The following is a 22,796-nucleotide window of genomic DNA, read 5'->3' as shown; positions in this document are numbered from 1 at the left end:
CACACGTTTATCGTTTTATTCGTTTTACATTTGATCTTACGGTTAACTTCGCTTCATTCAAATTTAGAATTACTTGAAGTAGTCTGATATTTGTAGCAAAGTAGTATGTATAAATAATATATCTTAGTTATACCGTGTGTGATAAAGTATTTCAAGAAAAGGTTTATGAAAAATATCTAATTGATGTAGATAATATTTTGTTTGAATATTAAAAAATATATCATAATTTTAAACTAGAAGATATATTTTTTGTGTATACTGTTACATACGACAATAATTAATATTTATATTTAGTTAATGAAATTGTAAACACATGGATAGAACCAAGCAACGTGAGAACACTTATAAGCAATATATATTTTTATTATTTATTTATGTGAAATTATTTATTAATATCATTTTTATCATGTTTAATAGGACGGGATTTTCACAAAAATAAATTGTCCTGGATTTATAAAAAGAAACTAAAATTAAAACGAACTGAAAATCAGACACGAAATGAAGACACCAATAATAAATTAAATACTACTGCAACAAGGATTGTTGTTCGCAATCTTCCATTTGAAGTATGTAATGATAATGATTTTATCCTTCTTTCTCTTTATGTATATAAAAATTTAATTCTATATGATTATTATTATTAATAGGTAAAAGAAGAAGAAGTTAGAACGTTGTATAAAAAATATGGAGAAATAGAAAAAATAATCCTTCATGGTCAATCGCTTGCTGGTTGTGCGTTCATAGATTTTAAGCGCATACAAGATGCATCCAAAGCAATATTTAATACAAATAAGAAAGAATTTTTTGGTAATACGTTATCCTATTATCGTATCTTTAGACTCACATCTGTATATTTAGATAAATTAGAAATAACTTTTTCTATTACAGGTAGAACAATTAGCAGCGGATGGGTCCTTGAAAATTCTAAGCTTTACAAAAAGACAAAGAATATCACTGAGACCGATAATAAAAATAAACCTTCCAGTCCCTCTCTCAAAAGAAAAAATACAAATCAAGGAAAAGAACACAAATCGTTGACGTTACCAGAAAGCAATAAACCAAAACGATTAAAAAGAAAACATTAATAGTTAAATATATGTATAGATATATTGTTTTCTATTTTGTTAAATAAAGATCTAATAATCAATATTTTGTTAATATATCAATATCAATATCAACATCAATTTCAAAATATTGAAATAAATTAGGTTTTTAAATGTTAAAGTTGTTTTACATGTTAAATTTAATTAGAAAAAAAAGAAACTTTGTTCAAGTTGTAAATTCGGCTTAAACACTGCAGCCAACATTAGAATCTTAATATCAATCATACCAACATAACAAACTACAATAACCTCGTGTGAAATAAAATCAAAAATTTTGTATTCACTTAAAGTATGATATAAAGTATCAATTTAAAAAAAAAGTAACACAAATCATATTATATACCTTTAAAAAAATAAATATGAAAGTATATGAATTTTATTTATAATTAATTTGAAACAATATTATGAAATATTTCCCGTTAAATGTTACATATATAAATATTAATGCTTTCTAACCTCGCAATTATTTTCTCATTATATTGATTATACTGAATAAAAGCTTATAAAAAATGATAACAATAATAAAATAATCATTTGCATATATAAAAAGCTTAGATTGCAATACTTATTTAATTATATTATTTTAAAAATAAAATAAAAAACAAAATACAGGTAATATGATTATTCAATTATAAAAACAATCTTTCTCTGATATTGCATTCACAGTAATAAATAATAATGAAATAATAATATTAAAACTTTCTTATGTATGTTCTATATAGCATGGATAAATGTTTAAAACAAATAATATGGGTGTCGTGGACTCTGCGAAGTCGAGCCTTGTTCTTAAATTGTAATAAAGTAAAAAATAGAATTTATTTGAATAGTTCGCAGAATTATTGGAGCACACCTGCAGGTAATTAAATTAGCCTACAATACATTCTTATATATATTTATATGTATACATTATTATTCCTTTACAAAGGGGAAACTAAGTTTATTTTTCCATCTAACATAAAACGAATTGGCGTATAAGGACGCATGTGAAACTTCTTTCTTCGTTTTCTTAAAAAACATTGAGTACGGAGTCTTATCGCTTGTTTCTTATAACTGCGTGATATTTTACAAAATTAGTATTTGAAAATATTAGCTCTTCCCTTTTGTAATATATTTATTTTTAATATAATTGAAAAGCTTTTGGAAATATTTAGAAATTTGTAGGTCGGTAACTCTACAGCCTGTGAAAAAAATAATGGATAAATCGTCGACACTGACATCGAATGATATCAAACGCATATTAGATTCGATTTCTAATGAATGTCAGGATATGCAGTTGAACGATGTCATAAATATACTATCGATAATAGCTGGGATAACCAAAATCGAAGAGAAAACATTTAATTTAAGAGATCACGAAGGATTTAAACTTCTTTGCAATCAGCTACACGAACAAATAAGATACATGAACTTACGTAGTATTATAAAATCTATTAAATTATTGAACTTGCTAAATGTACCATCGAATGCAATGTTAATGCAAAGTTTGCTGCAAGTAATAAGAAATAACGTAAACCAATTGGACATCAATCAAATGCATTTGTTAGCAGTACTATTAAAAAAAATGGAACCAACGCCGTTATCATTAGCATTACAGATAGCATTACCCATGATACTTCCAAGTATTTTAGAAAAAAGATTTGATTATTCAGATTTGAAAGAATTGGCATTGGTATTGAATTACTTGAAATATGTGAATGATCGATCCACATTTATTAAAATTTATCAAAGTATACAATCTGCATTGGTGAACGATTCTACATCTGCTTCAGTGGCAACTCTTAAAAATATATTTATTTCATTGAGTATGCTGTCAAATGAAAAACTAGTCTCTAGAGAAAATAGAAAAACCATAAGTATGATACGTGAAGCGCTTTTTCAGAACATTAATAAAATGACGTCAGTCGATGTAGAAGATTGTTTAAAGGAAATATCTAGAAGCATGATAGATAAGTAAATATCGTATAATTTCCATAATATATTAAAACATCCTAAAATTATTTTTGAATAATAATAATAGTAATGTTTCTGTTATACAGGGAAATATCTCATAGTTACGATACAACGTTCATCAATGAATTACTTAATGTTCTGATAAGTAAAAATTCGAGTGTAATTACTTGTTGCCAAATAGCAAGATATTTAAATAATATTAATTTTGTTTATCTACCATTCATAGAATTTCTAATGACTGAAATATTAAAAAAAGAATGTATGGAGGAAATAGATGCGTATTCCTTACAAGAGATTTTACAAATATTGTCTAACGCTGAATATCAATCAGTTCCTTGGCTTATTCTAGAGAGTAAATTATTAGAAGATAAATTTCTAAATGAAACTCCTGTCAAAGTATTACTTAAATGCGGCGTTCATTTAGTAGCATTAAATAAATTTTATCCTAAACTATTGTCCAAAATCTTTTCCGAGATAAATATAAAATCATTGTCTTTAAATTTAGGAAGTAATGTACATTCTAATAGATTGCTTTTTTTGCATCAAAGCGTCAAATCAATGTATCCGTATTATGTTGGTCCTTGGCCTAATTCATCTGTTCTTAAATTATCATACAACACGTTGGAATCAAAATTCACTAACACATTAAGAATACATATGGAAAGAACAATGGGAGGTCCTGGATATGTGGCGAGTAACTTAAAAACAAAATTAGGACATAACATTCGTAAGTATTATATTATTCTTTTCTATAAAATGAAGTATCGGAAAAAAATAAAATAAAAAATTTAAATAACACATTCTTTATATTAATCCGTTTTATAGATCATGCTATAATTATGCGAAAAGGTGGATATCCCATTGCATTTAATATAAATAATCCTAAACTTCTCTCAAATTTTACGTATTACGTTGAAGATTTGTGCTATGAACCAAACCTCATCGTGTAAGTATTTTCTTTTATATGTTTTAATTTCAATGAATATTTTTATAAAATATTTGTGCATCTGTTTGTTATTGTCTTGTTTTTTTTTTTTTAAAGAAATTTTCTTAAATTTTTTTTTCAAATATTCACTAAAAAATATTTACTTTTACAGCGTACTCATTGTAGCATATCCTTCCCAATCATATACTATTAATACGCAACAATTATTGGGTGTTTGGAAATCACAAGTAATGTGTATAGAAAAATGGACTGGATATAAATGCATTACGATAAACATAAATAAATGGATAAATTTGCCAACTCACGAAAAGAGTACGTCTATTATGCAAAAAATAAAAGATAAATGTTCTGATATTTTTGAAATAACGTAATAATAACAATGGATTTTTTAAAAAGAATATTAAACAGTTTTAATTAAGAATATAGATTTCGTATTTCTTTCACATTACGCATATAATTTATACGATTTTTTTGTTTTGTCTCTTTGATAAAACTATGAACTATAAAACATATGTCAAAATTTAAAAAAAAAATATCTATATTTTTTAACATCTAATATTAAATTTTAGTTAAGATATTTTTCTTTTTATTTATATAAAGAAAAGTTAATATAACGAAAAAAATGATGAAGGAAGTTTGGTAATCAGCATAGTAAAGTTATAGCTAATAATATTTAAGGTAAAACCTATTATAATATTGTTATACCATTTAAGGTATAAACATGTTATTATTGGCAAAATGTTTCTTGTATGTACATTGAATAAAATGAAAAAAAAGTAATAGATTTAAATCGTATGTTGTATATAATCATCATTTTAATGAAAAATGAATAATATGAAAATTTACTATTTTACTTTTCTTCTTGAAAATATATATTCTTATATATAGAGATAGAGAATCATTACTATGTATATATATTTATAATTTCATTTGGAGTTGATATACTCCTCGAGTGTGTTATTTTTATTTACATACAATTAAAAGTACGAAAGTAACAATTTAACAATCCATAATATGTATATATATATATATATGTTTATTTGTTCCTAGTTAAAACTATTATTTTCCTTATGTTCAAATGTTTCCGAAGACCAGTTTTATTTCGAATAAAATAAAAATAAAATATTATATATATATATATATATAAATATACATATATATATAATATAGAATAACAAATTAAGCATAAATATTGGTGCTGAAATTCATTACTATTTTTTTTGTAATATCTTAATTTTCTTTACATGACTATAACACAATGTAGTATTTCGTTTGATGTTAAATATTGAATAAATTTTATAGAATCAGATTATTAGAGTAAAAATAGATATATAGCATATATTTAGCACCAATATCTAAATCTTGTGAAGCACCAACTAGCACCACCTTGGATAACAATTTTGATATTGTCCAGATTGAAATCACGCGTTTAGACCAAATAATTTCAAAGCGTTAAAAGCGGTAGCTAAAGCAACTTCTTCGGGAGTTGTTTGCATAAATGCTGCTACCATTTCTACTATAGCTGGCAAGGCACATGGCTCGTTACGTTGAAAGGTGCAATAACGATGAAGAAAAGTCATGGATCTTTCGGTTAAAGCATCCTTAACACGTACAGGTAATTTACTAGCTCTTGTATTGGGATACATGAAAGGAGCATCCGTTTCAACTAAAATTTTATCTAACGGTGCTTGACCAGCTTCTAACAACTGTCTAATACCGCTGTCTGATTTATCTTTGCACAGATAGCCGGTTATTCCTAAATAAAATCCTTGATCCAGATAAATTTGTGCTTCCTCAGCAGTGCCGATGAAAGAATGAATTAAAACTGGCGGTAAGCGATTTTTGTAATGACTGAGAACTTCCAATACGTCTGCCTGAGCTGCTCTCTCGTGTATTATAAGTGGTTTATTTAATTGACACGCAAGCTCTACTTGTTTATGAAAAACAGTACGCTGCGTCTCAGGATCCGAAAAGTCACGATTGTAATCTAAACCGCATTCTCCAATTGCGACGCATTCCGGATTAGTAGCTATGCTTTCGAGTTCTTGTAAAGTATCTGGATTTTCCCAGGACTTAGCATCGTGCGGATGTACACCGGCAGTCGAGTAAAGTGTACCGGGATATATTCTTGTCAGTCTTAAAGCCTCTTTACTGGAACGAATACTTGCACCCGTAACCATAATCTTCTGGACTCCTGCATCTTTAGCTCTTTGTATTACACTATCTAAATCACGACTGTATTTCTTATTGGTAAGATTGGCACCGACATCAACAATAATATAATTTTCATAGCATCGTGTCATATCGGAGGAAATAGCATTTTCCTCCGAATTAGAACTAGCAGGATTCTCTGCCATCGTTTGTTATTTAATATAAGAATACCTGAAACACATAATTTTAAGATATATTAATATACTAATAATTAATAATATTCAAAATAAGCCTATCCTCGATTAAGTTATTTCATAAAGTTGATAAAATAAACATAAATAATCTTAACCTATAACTATGTACACATTTCATTTCATTAAGTAAAATGAACAAATACAATATTTTCAAATACTTCTTAGAAAATAATATAAAGTTTACGATATTAAATTACTTGGAATTATTTTTAAAACTAAGTGTAAACTTCTTTATTATACTTTGACAATCATACTAATTGAAAGCTCACGTAACCACTTTTAATTTAACTGTTTAATTAATATCGTTAATAATATGTTTTTATTAAACGCGAATTGTATTCATTTGAATTAAACGTACCTTATTTTATATTCTTCTAAATAATAAGATAACTTAAACGAACGAAATTGACAGGTTCAATTACAATATGTTCACTTCGACATTGTTGATATCACAAAACTAAGAAGACTTTACATTTTGAAGAGGTTAGTTAATGATTAATTCTTTTGATATCATTCGAAAATACCTTTGTACATTATGTTTGTTTACTTTGAGATAAATTTAATTTTTAAAACAGATATTTTATATTATTGCTATTAATAAATAGGGATCATCATCATCATCATTATTATTATTATTATTATTATTATTATTATATTTGTTATTTCGTAATAAAATTTATATTTTTACTTAGCTCCAATCAAATTTTACAAGTTTTGATCTTATTGGATAATTTTTCTTGCATTATAAATATTATTATTATTATTATTATTATTACTATTATTATTGTGTACATGTCTGAATATGTATAATTAATTAAATGAACTTTTATTCATGATATATACACACACTATAATTACATTTATAATAATTTGTTACATTTATAATACAAAATAGCTAAATGAAAAAAATATTTATTATGAAAAATTAAATATTGTTTGTTTTTATTGGACATGCATCTATTATTTATTGTACAAGTTAAATAATTTATATATTTTGTTATCATCCAATAGATCAGCAATAAAAATGAAACGACATTCCAAATCACAAAAATTAGCCCGTGCCAAATGTATTATAAATAAAGTTAATTCCATGAAAGATCCATTGGAAATGCTTGAAACATGTCACACGTATACAGGAAAAAATGAATTTATAGTAAATTTAAGTTGCGTTAAGGCCAGAGAGGCATCGTCTGAATGTCGTCTTTGGGTATTGGATATTATGGAAAAAAATATGAGACATCTGTATGAAAAATCTAATTGGGGATGGGATGCTAATGCTAAAAAAAAAGAATTAACGGAACCAACTGCTTGGTATTTGTTAGCGTCTTGCGATAACAAACTAATAGGGTTTTCTCATTTCCGCTTTGACATAGATTATCAAGTCGAAGTATTGTATTGGTAAATATAAAAATATATATATAAATTATTGCTACAATATAACAGACGATAAAATGTGTATTTGAAAAATATTGTATTTATCTGTCAAGTTACGAATTACAATTGGAAGAATCAGCGAGAGGTAAAGGCCTTGGTCGTTTTATGATGCAAGCTCTTGAATCTATGGCATCCAAACATAAAATGCAAAAAGTTGTATTGACCGTATTGAAAAATAATCCACCTGCCTTACACTTCTTCTATGCGCTTGGGTAATAAAATTTATATATTTTTTAATTCATTAGTATTTTAATTCTATACGTATTACTTATTTTATTTATTATTATTATTATTATTAATAATAATAGTCAAATTTTCTATAAATAAAAATACAAGGCTAATGGCGTATCAACTAAAATCACAAATATTATTTTAAAATATAACTTAAGACGATAGTACAGGGTTTGAGGTAGATTTAACCATAAGTAAAATAATTAATCAATTATTTCATATATTTCTTAAATAAATTCTATGTTTATATAAATATACGTATATTTATATATAATTATAGAATTTATTTATATATATACATATAAATGTATATTTATATATATTGATCTATAATAATATTTAGTATTAAATAATTGTACTTTAAAAAAGCTTGCCTTCAAGTATAATTGTACAAGAAATTTAATTTAATTATTTAATGTGTCTAGTAGTAATTATAAATATCTATCTACAGTTTCGCTCAAAGATATATCATCAGCCTTATCATTAAAAATGTCTTTCTTATCAGATAAGTTTTTTATATGATAAGCATATAATTTTTTATACAAAATTCTTGATATATTTTTTCGATCATATATTATCTTTTTATTTGCAGTTTCAAATTGGACAACACAAGCCCATCGAATTCGGAGAAGAAAGATTATGTCATTTTAAGTAAACAGGTTTTAACTCCTGTCGCATCGTGAAAAGAATTTTTTCTGTATAATAAATAATGCCTTTCCTTTTATTATTTTAATATTGCGTTTTATGAAATAAAATAGACAAGATTTCATTGGGACACAAAGTGACAATCGGTGATTTAAGAAATGAGCCAACATCATAAAATGTTAGAGGGGCTTTGCTAATTGTCATATCCTTGAAATTACTTAAAAATGATAAATCTATTTTTCCTGTATTGGAGATATTAAATTGCTGCAAATAAGTTTCCGATCCCCAGCAAAGATCTAATGCAGTTCGATATAAAACCATACCAATACCTTTGCCAGCTCCTTCAGGAATGAACAATACTCTTAAGCTAATAACGTTTATGTTGATCGGAAGATCATAATGCAACGGAGTAAAATGTGGTTGCAAATTATATGGCAATATATTATGAGGATGCATTGCTATTACTGGATACAATAGTTCTTCCGAAGCTAAATGCGCGGCAACAGATAACAAACCTGAAGGATGACCAGTAGCCGATGATGCGGGACAGTTTAATCTCCTCCTTTCAAATACTAAAGTAAATAAATGATTGGTTAATAAATTATCTGTTACACCTTGACTTAATCCTCTGTTATCATCTTGAAGTAATCTTCGATCTTGCATAATCTGCAAATGTAATATCAAAGTATGTGGCATTTATTAAATTATTTTTTATAATTATATATTTTAATTATTTATTTGTGTCGCGTACAAGCATACATTACCTCTATTTGTCCTGATGCCATAGAAGCAACCCCTAGTGGCTGTGCAGTTATTACAGTTAATCTTTTATGCTTATCTTCGATGTACGCATTAGCAGCCATTGGATAATAATTGGCTTGTGTAGGTAATTTTGGAAATCTTTGCCGTCTAATTACCTGGAATCATTCAAAGTTTTATATATAATGAATTGTTAAAAATATTAGAAAAATATTGAAGATACTCCCCGAGTACTTACACCAAGACCATTTAAATCAGTAAAAAACTGATCTCCGGACATTATATCCGTGTTTAATCTCATTGCAAGTTCGTAATTTTGTGTCTCTGTTATATCGACTTCATTTAATATATTTAATCCGATACCGTCGCTACCAGGTGAATTATATAATATACAAGTATGGCGTACGTATGGTAATTCAACAAAAACTTTAGATAAAATAGGACCAGTTACCAGATGAATAATATGCTTATTTTCCATAAATATTAAATCTGGATCTGGCTTGTCGGGTAGAAATAAATATGCACCGCTTTTATCTTTACCCGAACCTCTAGTGCCATATTTAACAAATTCTAAGTGAACGGGATATGTAACATTGTCGACTTTTAAAGCTTTTAGGAAACCAGATTTTCCAAATGACGCAGATAATTCTATTCTTTGCGATATGGAAAATTCTTGAGCGAGAGGTTGTACTTGCATATGAGGAAAACCGGGCACTGTTGTAAGCGGTAAATCAGTATTAAAAACTGTGACATTAGCTGCGTAAACATCTCTGTAAAATAAATAACGTTATAAATTAATAAATTATTTTTGTTATATTCTTTATTTTTCATATACATATATTTTTACTTACGAAGGAAATACTTGCTGACGAAGAGCATGTATCACGTATGTATTAAGCCCAAATCCTGGTACAGTAACAAGGAAAGATAATTCATATCTAGCAGCAGATAGCGCAGCAGGTCCGACCCAAACTGGCGATACTTGTGATTTAACATATTGTCCTGTATAATCGGTAACTCTGACAAAAGGTGTTGAAACGATTAAAGTTTGTATGTTTTTTCTTTGTCTTGGACAAGGATTGTAAAATATAACTTTTTTTTTAGGATTTTCATCTCCAAGTATGAGTATATGTTTTTCTCCAGGACTGGTATGGTGCGACCTTTAACAATAAAACAAACAATCGAATGAAACTTAAGTTATTGTGTGAATTCTCGTAAAATAATTACAAAAAAAGAAAAAGCAAAACTATAACGATTAAATTATTTAGTATGATAAGAACCTTACAACCTCTACAAACAGCAAAAGATACTAACTAGGAATAAGTATCTGTTTTCGAACCTAGTCTCATCCAATGTAAGAAAGTGGGCTTCTTGATCAATTGTTGATCCTTCAAAAGGTTTTAATAAATGCATAACAGATTGTTGTAATACATGTGCTGTATTATTTAATGCTAATATCATTTTCTGAGCATAATCTATAACTACGTTATCTCTAGCAGTTCCACTAACACCATCATGATGTTGAAACAACGAGTGCCACATTCTAGCGTTACTCAATCTAAGAGCTATGTTTCCTTCGGCTAAATGATAAATGCCTTTGGCCCATGCTATCGTTGACAAAATTTCAGAGGCTCTTAAGGAACCTAATAATACACGATCTAATCGTTTATGGAATGGCCTACAAAAGAATAATATTATTATTATTAACAAGAAAACAAATATATATTTTGTTAATAATATTAAAATGATATGTGTGCAAACAATATACATACCTCGATGTGTAATAACCACTCCAATAATGGTCATCCCTATCGGAATAAGTAAAAAAATCTCCAGACAATGTAGGAAAGTCTTCTATATTGTATTTATCTCTAACTGCATCAAAATAATCGCTCAACGTTCCAAATTGTATCTCAACGTTCAGTTGTTGATTTAGATTTAAATAATCAAAAAGATGTTGATAATTGTTGAATTGAGCATCCCATTCGGTAACATGCGCGTATCGAAAATCATCACCCAACGGTACTAATAACACATTGGTTTTAAAGAGTTGTGACTTTTTACGATATTGATCCAATAACAACGTAGCTCTTTCCACTATATTTGCTTTGCTTATAGCACGTGGATTAACTTTCCATGGACATGTTAAACCAAAATTAGGAAGCCTATAAAAATCAAATTGACAACATATTTTAGGATCTGGTCCACACGTATGAGGTATATCGTAACTGTAAAATGGCATCATATGAGTAAACAATTCTGTAGAACCGTTGTTGTCCCACAATTGTCTCCATCTAAATTCCAATTTCTTTTCTTTGGCTAATTTCTTTTTAACCGAATAATGTACCCTTTGTATGAGCAAATTATTTAAACCGGCTCCTTTCAATAAATATGGCATAGTCGGAGAAAGTCCAAATGGATCAATCGCCCATCCTGAGTTTGGTACATAATCTAAATTATGTTTCAACCATTGATGTCCTTCCGTCAATTGAGTAAGTTGAGCAATCCAATGAGAAACAGATTCATCTGGCATAACCCATCCGCCTGCTACTATTTCCAATTGTCCATCGTGAATTAAATTCCTGACTAAATCTTGCGTTACCTTCGATTGTTCGTCCCACCAAAGTTTAAAGAACGAAACTTCTGCCCAAATGAATTTACGACGTTTGTCCTCCGCCAATTTGGTTACCATATTATTTAATATGTTTCTTGTTTGCGACGTATAATACTTCTCAAATGTATTCAACCATCCCGGATCGTTGTGCGAATGCGGAATAACAAAAACTTTTAATTTTCTATTAGGATGCCATTGTTCTTTGTTATATTTGATATTCCATCCTTGTTTCCATACTCCACCGTCTGGATTGTCAAAATCCAATATTTTATATAAATCTAACATTTGTATATCTACCTCAGGTGTACGATTCAGATTAAAATTGCATTCGGTTAATTTCTCTATATTATTTTGGATTGGACCCAATTGTTCATGATTATTTGTTTTCTTTACTATCGGTATTAAATTTTGATTAACCTTAGCTGCTTCTTGGAGAGCGCTCATGACTTCATGATGTTTGTTAAAATCTTTCTCTAATTTAGCTAATCTACTTTCAAAATGTAGCCATTGATTCTAAAAAGAAAAAAGAAAATACAAATGTACATTGTGCGAACAAAAATATATAACAATTGTAATTTGATGCAAAGAAAACATGTAATAAGCTTACATTGTGCATAGACAATTTGGTATCCTGTCCTGGAGGAAAAAATGTTAGATCCATCATTAAATATGTCATTAAACAGCAGGCAAGAATTAATCCTGCTCCAAGAATGGCGAAAGTTTTTCTTGTCTTCATATTATATTTTTACAAATAATATAAATTCACATTAAATAACTTATGAATGTTTACACAAATTGTTTAGGTTAACCCTTTTTATCCTCTTCTTTTTTTGACGTGGATATAATATAATTTTTCACTGAAGTATAAAAATTAATTTATAAATTTAAGTACAAGCGATGCATATATATATATATATATATAAAAAAAAAAAACAAACTCATTTAATTGTATAAACAATAAATCGTGAAGTATTTATTTAAAATATTAATTTTTATATGTTAAGTGTGTTTAGAACTATAAACTGTTTATCGTTGCATCTGACAGCATGAACACATACACACATAACATATGGGTATTATATATACGTATTCGCATAGCACCAATTACAAATATAAATTAGATAACATTCCTAGATTTCAGATAATATATATATTTTTAAGTGCACTACTATTAATTGATTATCTAAGAAAAAAGATTAAAATATCAGTTACGTAATTCGATACACGTAGTCACAAATAATAGATAAATATTATTTTTCTTTTTGTTTCATATGATTCTCTCATAATGATTTTGTTTTCTAGTTATGTCACAGCCAATAAACGGGCAAAGGGATTTTTATTATTTTTCACGACAAAAAATGTGTCCAATTTTTTTGTTTGAAAACTCCCCCCAATAAAATAACTAGTTCGTTCAACCAATCAGGATAAAGGATTAAATTAACCAATCGAAGTTAATCCTTTTCTTATTTACAATTTCAATTGTTTAAAACATCAATTTGTTGATAATTAATTATAATAAAAATAAAAATAAATAAAATAATTATATATATTTAATATGTTGTGTATCTTCGTTGATTATAACAATGAAATACAATAATAATTAGATCATTGTATAAGAATTGTTTATATTTATTTGAATGACACATATTTTACGTGTATGTAGGTCGATATAAAAACACACAATGATATTAAAATTTTTATTATTCGTATGATGGCAATTATGTCATATTGGAAGGGTAAATCTTTACCAACCTAAGCTATCAAATATGGTTCCTACCATGAATAACATGACTTGATAAAAATGAATAAGAATAAAGAGACATTGCAACTAATTTAATACAGTGATATTGCATTGTATTGTGTGAGCTTTAACAAAGAGTAGACCTGTGAAATATATCATCAATAATTTTCAATTTTAACCAAGAACAAATTCATCCCAAAAATGGACATTGACTATGTTCAAGATTTGAAAGATTCAAATATGAATAAAAATAGTAATTCAAAAAAACCGAAAAAATATCAAATGGAACATATTTATAATAAATTATTACCTTATTATGAAGACTTAGAAATTGAATCTGAAAAAATGTTGGCTGATATTAAAGGAAATTTAGGACAAGCTGTTATGTACCGTGAAATAGAACCTGGATGTTTATTATGGACGAAGAGATTAAATAAGTGAGATTTACTATTAAAAATAATATACATATATATATCTCTCTATACATTTTCATATTATTATTTCTTTAATAAACTGTTATTATTAAATTACTCTATGTGCTTGTATTATCTACAGTTTATAAAAGTACATATTTATATAATAATATATTTTATTGTATGTGTTAACTGTCAGAGTCCCAAAGTTTTTTAAAAATGTCTATGAATGCCAAGTAAGGTTGATCAATGTTACATTACATTTTAATAACGTTATACTTTTCTACAAAAAATTTGAACAGCGCTTTGAGACTCAAACAGTTCAAGGGAATATCATAAATTTAATTTCCTACCATTTTATGTCTTATAAATATATACATTTGTTTATTATAGATATATAAGATTATATAGCTTCAAGTTCAGCAAAGAAGATCATATATATTTTGTTAAATTGTATTACGAATTAATTACTATACCAGATATCGATCCGTATCAAATCAAAGAATTTGGAAATATGTTAATTCTATTGTTAAAGTAAGTATTTTTTGCTGTATTAACATGTGTTCAATTAAAAGATATTATAATAATTATTATAATAATAATCCCCCCCCAATACTTGATTATCATATTAATAATTTTGTTGTTATCTCTAGAAAGAAAAGATTACTTTCTCCAGATGATTTGACGCTTCCATGGAGACCTATATACGAGTTAAATAAGAAGTTATTATGGAGAGCGACAACAGCTTTAGGAATGTATCATTACCATCCGCTTTTACCACACTCATTAGCATCCTTGATACGTTTATGCAAAACTTATTTTCCAGTAAGAGTATTTCTTAATACTTTAATTATATTTTTTAATCGTGTATATATATAATTACAATTATATTTTATAAATATTTTTAGTTAAATGCAACTCAAGAAATCTTAGACGAATTCAGGCCAATGATATGTCCGTTTAATGACAACTTTATGAATATCTTTAAGACGATAGAATGTTTTTTACCGTTGCAATTACCTCCGCAACATCATTCGCTAGGACACCAATTATGGTTTCATGAATTTATGAACTTATGGAATGTTTGTCATAATGGAGCTTCGTGGGAACCTGAAATGATGATTTTAATGGCTACATTGGCATCTGAAAATATTGGATATATCGATTGGGAACCGTACATACCTCTCATGTTCGCTAGATTTGTACGCTGTTTCAATTTACCTGTAGCGTATAAACAAACACAAGACATTAAAACTCATAAAATGGATACGTTAGCTATAACACTATGGATAGTGTCCGTTTTGGTAAGATATTATTATTTTACGTATCATATAATGAATCGTTAGTATTAGGCTAACTAATTAAATTATCGTATTAATATATTTCAGGGTAATAAATCTAGGGCACAAATATATCTTGAAAAATTTTTAAAAAGTATAGAAACGTATTTCCAAGCTGCCAATATTGGCAAATGGTCTGGAAAATTGAAAGAATTTCTTACAAAGTTACCATATCATTTTATTTTACGCATTCATAAGTAAATATATTATTAATTGAATATAATACAAAAATTGTGATTTATATAAAAATGAATCTATTTAATAAGATAAAATTTTGCAATCGTAGAGAGAGATATGCCAAACGAACGTGGGAAACACCAATTCCTGATGAGTACAAATTAATCGATGAAGATATAGACATTTTTGTTAAGAGCATGATGCCTCTAGCTATGACAGCTATGTTTAACAGATTAAATTCTACCGATCCATGTTTAGCTTTACAGTATCTTGCTAATATGAGACCTAATTTAGTGATACCGCAGGTCGTCGATAGGATGTATGCTACGTTAGATTCTCTCACAGAACCTCATAAACTTACGGCAGCTATGGTTAGCATGGTAGCTGTAGCTAAGCCTATGGTGCAAGGATCTAGAAATATAAATAAAGGTAATGTGCATATATATATTATTATTATTATTATTATTATTATTATTATTATTATGATGTCGAGAAAGTTTTTTTAATACATTTTAATATATTCATCTTTGTTTATTTATAGGATATACATATGCGGAAGGTCCAATGCACGTCGTACCAATTTTATTTTCACTTCTTCCTGGTATAGATCCAAATGATATTGGAAAGTGTGTCGTTACATTACGTTTAATTTCCGTCTACGCTCTTTTAATACCCTTCGTTGATTCATCAAAATCATCTGCTATAGCAGACGAAGAAGAAAGATTGATATGCGAATTAACGTTGCGCTTTGAAGATTTTATCCTTCAATTTTTAGATAGAATATTTACATTTATAGACACCAGTTCGTTAGACTTTATAAGACCTGAAAATAATCACGGTGGTGGTAGAAGCAAATTAGAAATTTTAGCGGAAGAAGTTGTGGAAACTGTATTCTCAACTTTATTACTTAAAACTAGCGATGCAATATTTCTCAGTGCTTTACATAAATTACGCGTATTCGTAAGCGAACGTATTTTAGAGACAAAGGTTGCCGGTGAATTGGTAGCTGTTATTTGTCGGGTTTTTGCAAATATTAATGGTCAGGAAACTCTACGTGCTTTGGTACCATTTTTATCCGAAACGATATTAAATATAGTCGGTGAAGGTGAGGATGTTTTAATGGAAGAAAATTTAGATAATCGTTTATTATACGCGATGCTTCTGTTATCCGCAATAAGTCAAACACCCGGTAGAAATTTATTACCTTATATGAATACTTTCGTGGAGATTCTCGACAAAGTATTGTTATTAGAATCGAAAGAAGGAATTTATTATGCTTGTCGATTACTTAAATGTTTACTTAGTTCATTGAGTACCTTGGACGTTTATCAATTTCGAACTTACGGAAGAGATTTCAATGATCCGGAATACCCATACACTAGAAATTGGGGCGAAGAAGTGGATGTAAATTCTATTCAAATAGATTGGTTCATTCCTGGCAAAGAAGAATTTGAAATGGTTCAAAAAATATTCTTCAGATATTTGCCTAAGCAATTAGAAATATTACAGAGTTATTGTCAAGATTGGAACATTTTGTCGAGGTACGTATCGTACATTTTTATTTGTTCTTTTTTGTATGTTAATATTTTTTAACGATGTCTATGTATTAATATTTATTTGTACGCCATGTCAATGCAAAATATAAAAGCTCTTTTCGTGCTTATTAACAATTTAATTTCATTTTTTATTTAGACTTAAAATATGCATTGAGACTAATAACATAAATATGGATAAATGATTATAGAGAGAAGCTCCTGGCCGTTCTGAAAATTGTAAACGTTATTATTAAAGGGTGTGAGCATTTCTTACCACTTTGGGAAGAACCTCCGCTTGCTTGCGTCGAATCATCTTTAGAATGGACATCGTTTAATCCGACTTGTGGGGAAAGAATGGAAATAGTTATGCCCGATGGAAGTAACGTGAAAAAATATTTATTTAATATATTTAGTAATCTGCAAAACGTATTATTAAAAAATGTCGAGGATGAAACGAGATGTTTGTACAATTTGGTGCTTATATGGGAGTTTTTATTAATAGGCGAGAAACGTTTGCAGGATCTTTACGAGGAAAGACAAAAAAAATTGAAAAGAACTCAAAATTTGTTGAGCGACAAATTGGTGAGAAATAAAAAGCGCATGGAACATATTATATTGCAGCACGCTATTGTTCACCATGAGACACGGCTCCAAATGAAATCGCACAAGTTCACGGAAACGCATAAAAATATAATGTTAGAACTTGTAGTGTTAGCTACTAGCAGATACGCCAATGTACGCAACAAAGCACAATTTGCTCTTACTTCTGGTCTCTTAACATTTCCATTATCGTATACATTCATCGTTCCCCATTTAATAGATGTTTTGGAAAAAGATACCGAAATACACCACGACGCTTACAAGGTACACAATTTAATAATAATTATTTATATCAAAATAAGTATAATGACTTTTTTTTCCTTTTACTTATTTCAATCATTTTTTTCTTTTCCTTTTCACAAATCAGGGAGTTTTATATATTTTACATCGTCCTTTAAACGATCCTATTATGATACAACGTAATTGGCAAATGTTGCGATTATTATGGCCAAAATTAATTCTTTCCAAACCGTCAGAGAAACTATCGGTGATACGATTAAAAGAACAATTAATTGATACGATGAAAACTAAGTATCAAAATATTGCCATTGAATTAGAAATACCGGATAGATGTGTTACTGCTGCGTCGAAATTATGGGATCACTTTCCGCATCCTACTTTATCACGACCTAATGAAAATGAAATACAAAGGGGTATAGAAAGATTGAAAGAAACGTCTCGATCTAATTTAGAGGCATATTATGGACTCGTGGATGATTTATTAAATGCTATCCTCGAAACAAATCTTCATTGGAGACATAGATTAATGTCTATGGATTTTATACGATTATTGACCAACGAAAATCATATATTTTCGTCCAAGGCAGTGAGATATTTTCTAGAAACATTAATTCACGATTCGTTAGACGAAAGGAAGATAGCGATACGTACCATTGTTTATATACTCAGACAACAAAAAAGAAAACATCCAAAAGTAAATTGATAATATATTTGTATTTTTTAAAAATGTTAGTAATATTTAACAAATCTATTAAATGCGTACTACTAATTTGTTTTTTTTTTTCTTAATTTTAGATATCTGTTCCTATAACGGATATATGTAAAAAAGAATTGTTATCTGACGTTGTGATACCAGGAGAAAGGGCAGACAATACGTGGTTACAATACGATTACAATACGCGTCCAACGACATCAAAACAATGGGACGAACGAAGATTTATTCATCGTCCAAATGTTGGTTATTATACATGGCCAAAAATGATAGAGTTTTATGCGCCATCATCGGAACAACCAACTCTTGATCCTAAAATTCGTAAATTCACTGATCAAGAGATGGAGGTCGAACGTTTCTTCGATAATCCTCAGAACATTGAGAAACTTATCGAATTTTATAGTATAGAAGAGAAAAAGGATAAAGATAGATATAATTGTTACAAGTATCTCCTATTTAAAAGTATATTTCGCAATCATGGGATTACTCCTTTAAAACACTTCGTACCGCATTTACATGCATTGGTTAAAGATAAACAAGAAAGTAAACAAAGATGTGCAACTGAAATCATTTCTGGTATAATTCAAGGATCAAAACATTGGCCTTTTGAAATGATTTGCGAAATGTGGAATGAACTATTACCGATAATAAGATCGGCATTGGATAATCTAACAGCGGAAACTATTCTAGATTGGACTACGAGTATATCGCTTTCTATGCACTGTAGAGATCCGAATAGACAACATTGGTTATTGGAATGCTTGATGGAAGAACCTTCTTTAGGAGAATTTGAATCATCTTTTATAGAATCCGGACGTTTGTGCGTTCTACAAGGGGTTCTTATTTTCCAACCGTGGCGTTTATCTCAATTGATGCAACGTCTGTTAGTCCGTTTAGAAAATAGATTGTTAACTAATCCGTTTAAAAATTTAAGGGACCGAATAGGGGCATTATTATTTGTTGTATTTGAAGCGGATCTTAGATTTCCAGTATCTTATCCGAATAGAGCTATACCGCAAGCACAACATTTCATAGATAAAGTAATTCCAAAATTGCAATTACTTGCAGAAAATTCAGAGCAATTGATTAGCGATAATAAACAACAATCTTTAACGTCTAACACGGCTAACGATCTCAAGTCCGATGATTCTGTAAATAAAACCAAATTGGATATGAACGAACGCGAAGCAACCATTAGATTGCTCAAAATTATTTGTAAATGGATTGCACACTTTGTCTATAAATCTCCTAGCGGTGCATTGCCAGAATTTTATCAATTGTTTCCTATCATTTGTCAAATGGAAAATTATGAAACTGATGATGAATTGGTTCAAATCTGTACTAATTCTTTATCTTTACTTGCTCAATCGGTCATATTACCAAACGACATGCCAACGGTTTTAGATGCAATTGTCAAAATGTCTACAAATTTATCATGGTCGGCGAGAGATACTTGTCTGGAATTTCTTCAAACTTCGATTTTTTATAACATGAGCATAGTACTAATGAAAGATGAATGGGTGAATTGTATTAAAAATGTTGTTATCAATTTATTAGAAGACATTCGTTTGGAAGTTAGAGAAAAAGCTGGACACGTTCTTGGTGGATTATTACACTGCGGTTTTATACCAGATCAAAATGCTTTATTGGTGAGCGTATTAAGATTATTAAAAAACAAAGTAATATAATTCAAATCATAACGAAAATAATTCTTTCATTTCAGGAGCAATTTAAACTTAAAGCAAAGACAAAATTGCATAAAAGAGATCATTTGATGCCTAATAAAACAGAAGCGGAGAGGAATGCAAACGTGGATGCATTACGTTTGCGACATGCAGGAGTATTGGGACTTTGTGCATTTATTCGTGCGCACCCATACGATATACCAGATTATTTGCCACCAATTTTTGAACATCTCGACGTTCATTTGAATGATCCTCAACCAATACCGGTTAGTATATTTGAAAAAATATATAATTGTTGTTACCCTTTTAACTCCTTGCATTATACGCGTAAAATTCATGAAAATAAGAAACATAAGAAGTATAAAATATAACACCGACTTTTACATGTAACTCAGCGTGTTAAATCGTAGTGCGAGGAGTTAAAGATATAATATCAATTAAAATCTAAATACATTGTTCATTTGTAGACAACCATAAGAAAAGTATTAGGCGACTTTAATAGAACACATTATGATGGATGGAATGGTATAAATGGGCACGCGCAGCACTTTACAGAACGGCAACTAACTACGCTGCAAGATTTATTAGTACCACCTTCATATTACGCGTGACTGTTAAATAAAAGCTTAGTAAATATTTTTTTCTCTTTATATTTATACAAACAATATATATTTATTTTTATTTATTTTTTTTTAAACCTAATAAAAGAGTTTATTTACGAGATATTTACTAAAGTCCAAGCGATATCGATGAAATAAATTATACCTTATAATTATTTATAAAAACAAAAAAGAAAAAAGAAAAAAAAAAAGAAAAAACAAAGGTGGTGTGTTATAACAAAGGCATGTTATTTTTACCTGGCTTTGTTTATAATTATTAAAATAAATTTATATAAAATCTCATATTATATCAATGAAATGGTCACAAATATGCTATTTGTTTAAAAACCTTCAATAATGTTTATTTTATTTGAATATTAAAATTAATTTGTTGTTGTTATTTTTTATATTGGTAACTTTAAAATCACTCTCGTTCTAATTATTATTTTATTAAAAATATTGAATTTATTAATGTGAACTTGTAGAGATTTATTTAAATAAAAATTTAACAATAATTAGATCACATATTAAAAACTGAATCTAATTTGCACATATCAACATTTGTTGTAGAAATGAAAATAAATTGTGCAAAATACTTGTATATCTGTTTTAATTTTTAATCCTTTTTTTTTATACGCAATTTCTCTCTAACATATAAATAACGATTACGAATCGATTACAAAAAAAAGAGTTTTAATCGAAAATTATTGTAAACTATGGAAATACAAACTCTCTCTTCTGAAATTCTAATCGTAAAAACTAAATCAGTATGAAGCTTACATAAAATAATTAACAATCGTAGTCAGTTAACATCCCTACTAACAAAAATGAGATGGAAATGTTTTAAGTAATTATGGTACTTACATTTTACTGACACATACCGTTTTTATTCACACATTGTATAATGTGTATTTGTAATTACACCATTGTATATACCCGAGTACTAAAAACTTCTTACGTATTATTATTATTATTATTAATATTAATTAATTAATAATTAGCTGACATAACAATGTATTAGTAGCACAATATAAATTTTATATATATATTCTTCGAATGAGATAATTTTTTCTTCTATGTATTGACGATATATCTTATTTATGCACATTGGATATATAATAATAATAATGTATATAAAGAAACAAATACAGTGACCCTTATTATCTTGTATAAAAGATACGTTTCTCTTTAGTTTCTTTAATAATTAAAATTTGACTATAACTTCCCTCACGTATAAAAGTTGTTAAATGTGCATTTTTGTTATCCTTATCTTCTATAGAGCTAGATTTTTTTTAAAATTTTGCATTTTTTTTCCGTTTTGTTGTTTTGTTTAAAATTACCGCGCCTCTTCCCAATATCTATATATATATCGAATGTAAATATATTAAAATAATGAAATAATTTGTTCTCATAATATGTGAAGCATATCATTTGCGTATCTCACCAATATACGACTTAGACGATCACAAATTTATGAGACAAATTTAAAATTGCAATTGAACGACGACGACACAAAACGTAATAATTGTGTGTATCTTTGCCGTATTATTTTTCTTTTTTTCTTTTCTTTCTTTTTTTTTTCGTTAACATCATTACATCATTGCGAAACATAATTGCGAATGGAATGAGAGGTAACAATTCTAGAAATAAAATTCGAAAAGATATTT

The 22,796-nt window shown here is 28.2% G+C and overlaps 6 protein-coding genes across 9 annotated transcripts; 4 read left to right on the top strand and 2 right to left on the bottom strand.

The window, feature by feature from the left end:
• The first annotated feature begins 94 nt into the window (after positions 1-94).
• LOC122513271 (polyadenylate-binding protein, cytoplasmic and nuclear-like) lies at positions 95-1,135 on the top strand. Its single transcript, XM_043629544.1, has 4 exons — positions 95-332; positions 418-566; positions 648-807; positions 889-1,135. The coding sequence occupies exons 1-4, from the start codon at positions 314-316 to the stop codon at positions 1,083-1,085; spliced, it is 525 nt and encodes a 174-aa protein (XP_043485479.1). The 5' UTR covers positions 95-313; the 3' UTR covers positions 1,086-1,135.
• Positions 1,136-1,515: 380 nt separating this feature from the next.
• On the top strand, positions 1,516-4,789 carry LOC122513265. Of its 2 annotated transcripts, XM_043629535.1 has the most exons (6): positions 1,516-1,715; positions 1,826-1,959; positions 2,255-3,053; positions 3,140-3,780; positions 3,879-3,999; positions 4,151-4,789. In XM_043629535.1, exons 2-6 carry the CDS (start codon positions 1,827-1,829, stop codon positions 4,368-4,370), a joined length of 1,914 nt encoding a protein of 637 aa, XP_043485470.1. In that variant the 5' UTR covers positions 1,516-1,715; position 1,826; the 3' UTR covers positions 4,371-4,789. The 2 variants fall into 2 exon arrangements, with proteins under 2 accessions (XP_043485470.1, XP_043485471.1); XM_043629536.1 differs by lacking the exon at positions 1,516-1,715 and having other exon boundaries at positions 1,869-1,959; positions 2,265-3,053.
• A 405-nt stretch (positions 4,790-5,194) lies between these two features.
• On the bottom strand, positions 5,195-6,853 carry LOC122513266 (3'-5' ssDNA/RNA exonuclease TatD). Its single transcript, XM_043629537.1, has 2 exons — positions 6,763-6,853; positions 5,195-6,381 (listed from the first exon to the last, which is right to left on the bottom strand). Exon 2 carries the CDS (start codon positions 6,354-6,356, stop codon positions 5,421-5,423), a length of 936 nt encoding a protein of 311 aa, XP_043485472.1. The 5' UTR covers positions 6,357-6,381; positions 6,763-6,853; the 3' UTR covers positions 5,195-5,420.
• Positions 6,799-8,850, top strand: LOC122513267 (N-alpha-acetyltransferase 40). 2 transcript variants are annotated; one of them, XM_043629539.1, is made up of 4 exons: positions 6,799-6,887; positions 7,416-7,802; positions 7,892-8,050; positions 8,662-8,850. In XM_043629539.1, the coding sequence occupies exons 2-4, from the start codon at positions 7,429-7,431 to the stop codon at positions 8,750-8,752; spliced, it is 624 nt and encodes a 207-aa protein (XP_043485474.1). In that variant the 5' UTR covers positions 6,799-6,887; positions 7,416-7,428; the 3' UTR covers positions 8,753-8,850. The 2 variants fall into 2 exon arrangements, with proteins under 2 accessions (XP_043485474.1, XP_043485475.1); XM_043629540.1 differs by lacking the exon at positions 6,799-6,887 and adding an exon at positions 6,922-6,941.
• On the bottom strand, positions 8,655-13,430 carry LOC122513263 (alpha-mannosidase 2). Of its 2 annotated transcripts, XM_043629533.1 has the most exons (8): positions 13,300-13,430; positions 12,695-12,944; positions 11,246-12,600; positions 10,813-11,151; positions 10,325-10,633; positions 9,712-10,243; positions 9,479-9,631; positions 8,655-9,380 (listed from the first exon to the last, which is right to left on the bottom strand). In XM_043629533.1, the coding sequence occupies exons 2-8, from the start codon at positions 12,821-12,823 to the stop codon at positions 8,799-8,801; spliced, it is 3,399 nt and encodes a 1,132-aa protein (XP_043485468.1). In that variant the 5' UTR covers positions 12,824-12,944; positions 13,300-13,430; the 3' UTR covers positions 8,655-8,798. The 2 variants fall into 2 exon arrangements, with proteins under 2 accessions (XP_043485468.1, XP_043485467.1); XM_043629532.1 differs by lacking the exon at positions 13,300-13,430 and having other exon boundaries at positions 12,695-12,976.
• Positions 13,431-13,659: 229 nt separating this feature from the next.
• On the top strand, positions 13,660-21,730 carry LOC122513262 (proteasome activator complex subunit 4A-like). Its single transcript, XM_043629531.1, has 12 exons — positions 13,660-14,265; positions 14,635-14,775; positions 14,895-15,066; positions 15,150-15,545; positions 15,630-15,778; positions 15,868-16,187; positions 16,300-17,299; positions 17,503-18,157; positions 18,261-18,827; positions 18,929-20,494; positions 20,569-20,796; positions 20,998-21,730. Exons 1-12 carry the CDS (start codon positions 14,030-14,032, stop codon positions 21,139-21,141), a joined length of 5,574 nt encoding a protein of 1,857 aa, XP_043485466.1. The 5' UTR covers positions 13,660-14,029; the 3' UTR covers positions 21,142-21,730.
• The last annotated feature ends 1,066 nt before the right edge of the window (positions 21,731-22,796 follow it).

Source organism: Polistes fuscatus, unplaced genomic scaffold, assembly GCF_010416935.1.
Source record: "Polistes fuscatus isolate 324 unplaced genomic scaffold, CU_Pfus_HIC Scaffold12, whole genome shotgun sequence".
Classification (NCBI taxonomy): domain Eukaryota; kingdom Metazoa; phylum Arthropoda; class Insecta; order Hymenoptera; family Vespidae; genus Polistes; species Polistes fuscatus.
This window is presented reverse-complemented; position numbering and strand designations above follow the sequence as displayed.

Excerpts from the sequence above, each read along its gene's own strand:
- LOC122513271 (XM_043629544.1), top strand. Across the intron at positions 567-647 it reads TTCGCAATCTTCCATTTGAA|GTAAAAGAAGAAGAAGTTAG; the intron begins GTATGTAATGAT and ends TATTATTAATAG. Across the intron at positions 808-888 it reads AAATAAGAAAGAATTTTTTG|GTAGAACAATTAGCAGCGGA; the intron begins GTAATACGTTAT and ends TTTCTATTACAG.
- LOC122513265 (XM_043629535.1), top strand. The coding sequence starts at position 1,827 with ATGGATAAATGTTTAAAACAAATAATATGGGTGTCGTGGACTCTGCGA. Across the intron at positions 1,960-2,254 it reads TTATTGGAGCACACCTGCAG|AAATTTGTAGGTCGGTAACT; the intron begins GTAATTAAATTA and ends GGAAATATTTAG. Across the intron at positions 3,781-3,878 it reads AAAATTAGGACATAACATTC|ATCATGCTATAATTATGCGA; the intron begins GTAAGTATTATA and ends TCCGTTTTATAG.
- LOC122513266 (XM_043629537.1), bottom strand. The coding sequence starts at position 6,356 with ATGGCAGAGAATCCTGCTAGTTCTAATTCGGAGGAAAATGCTATTTCC.
- LOC122513267 (XM_043629539.1), top strand. The coding sequence starts at position 7,429 with ATGAAACGACATTCCAAATCACAAAAATTAGCCCGTGCCAAATGTATT. Across the intron at positions 7,803-7,891 it reads CAAGTCGAAGTATTGTATTG|TTACGAATTACAATTGGAAG; the intron begins GTAAATATAAAA and ends TTATCTGTCAAG. Across the intron at positions 8,051-8,661 it reads CACTTCTTCTATGCGCTTGG|TTTCAAATTGGACAACACAA; the intron begins GTAATAAAATTT and ends TTTTATTTGCAG.
- LOC122513263 (XM_043629533.1), bottom strand. The coding sequence starts at position 12,823 with ATGAAGACAAGAAAAACTTTCGCCATTCTTGGAGCAGGATTAATTCTT. Across the intron at positions 12,601-12,694 it reads CCAAATTGTCTATGCACAAT|AATCAATGGCTACATTTTGA; the intron begins GTAAGCTTATTA and ends TTTTCTTTTTAG. Across the intron at positions 11,152-11,245 it reads AGTGGTTATTACACATCGAG|GCCATTCCATAAACGATTAG; the intron begins GTATGTATATTG and ends ATTCTTTTGTAG.
- LOC122513262 (XM_043629531.1), top strand. The coding sequence starts at position 14,030 with ATGGACATTGACTATGTTCAAGATTTGAAAGATTCAAATATGAATAAA. Across the intron at positions 14,266-14,634 it reads TGGACGAAGAGATTAAATAA|ATATATAAGATTATATAGCT; the intron begins GTGAGATTTACT and ends TGTTTATTATAG. Across the intron at positions 15,779-15,867 it reads TTTATTTTACGCATTCATAA|AGAGAGATATGCCAAACGAA; the intron begins GTAAATATATTA and ends TTGCAATCGTAG.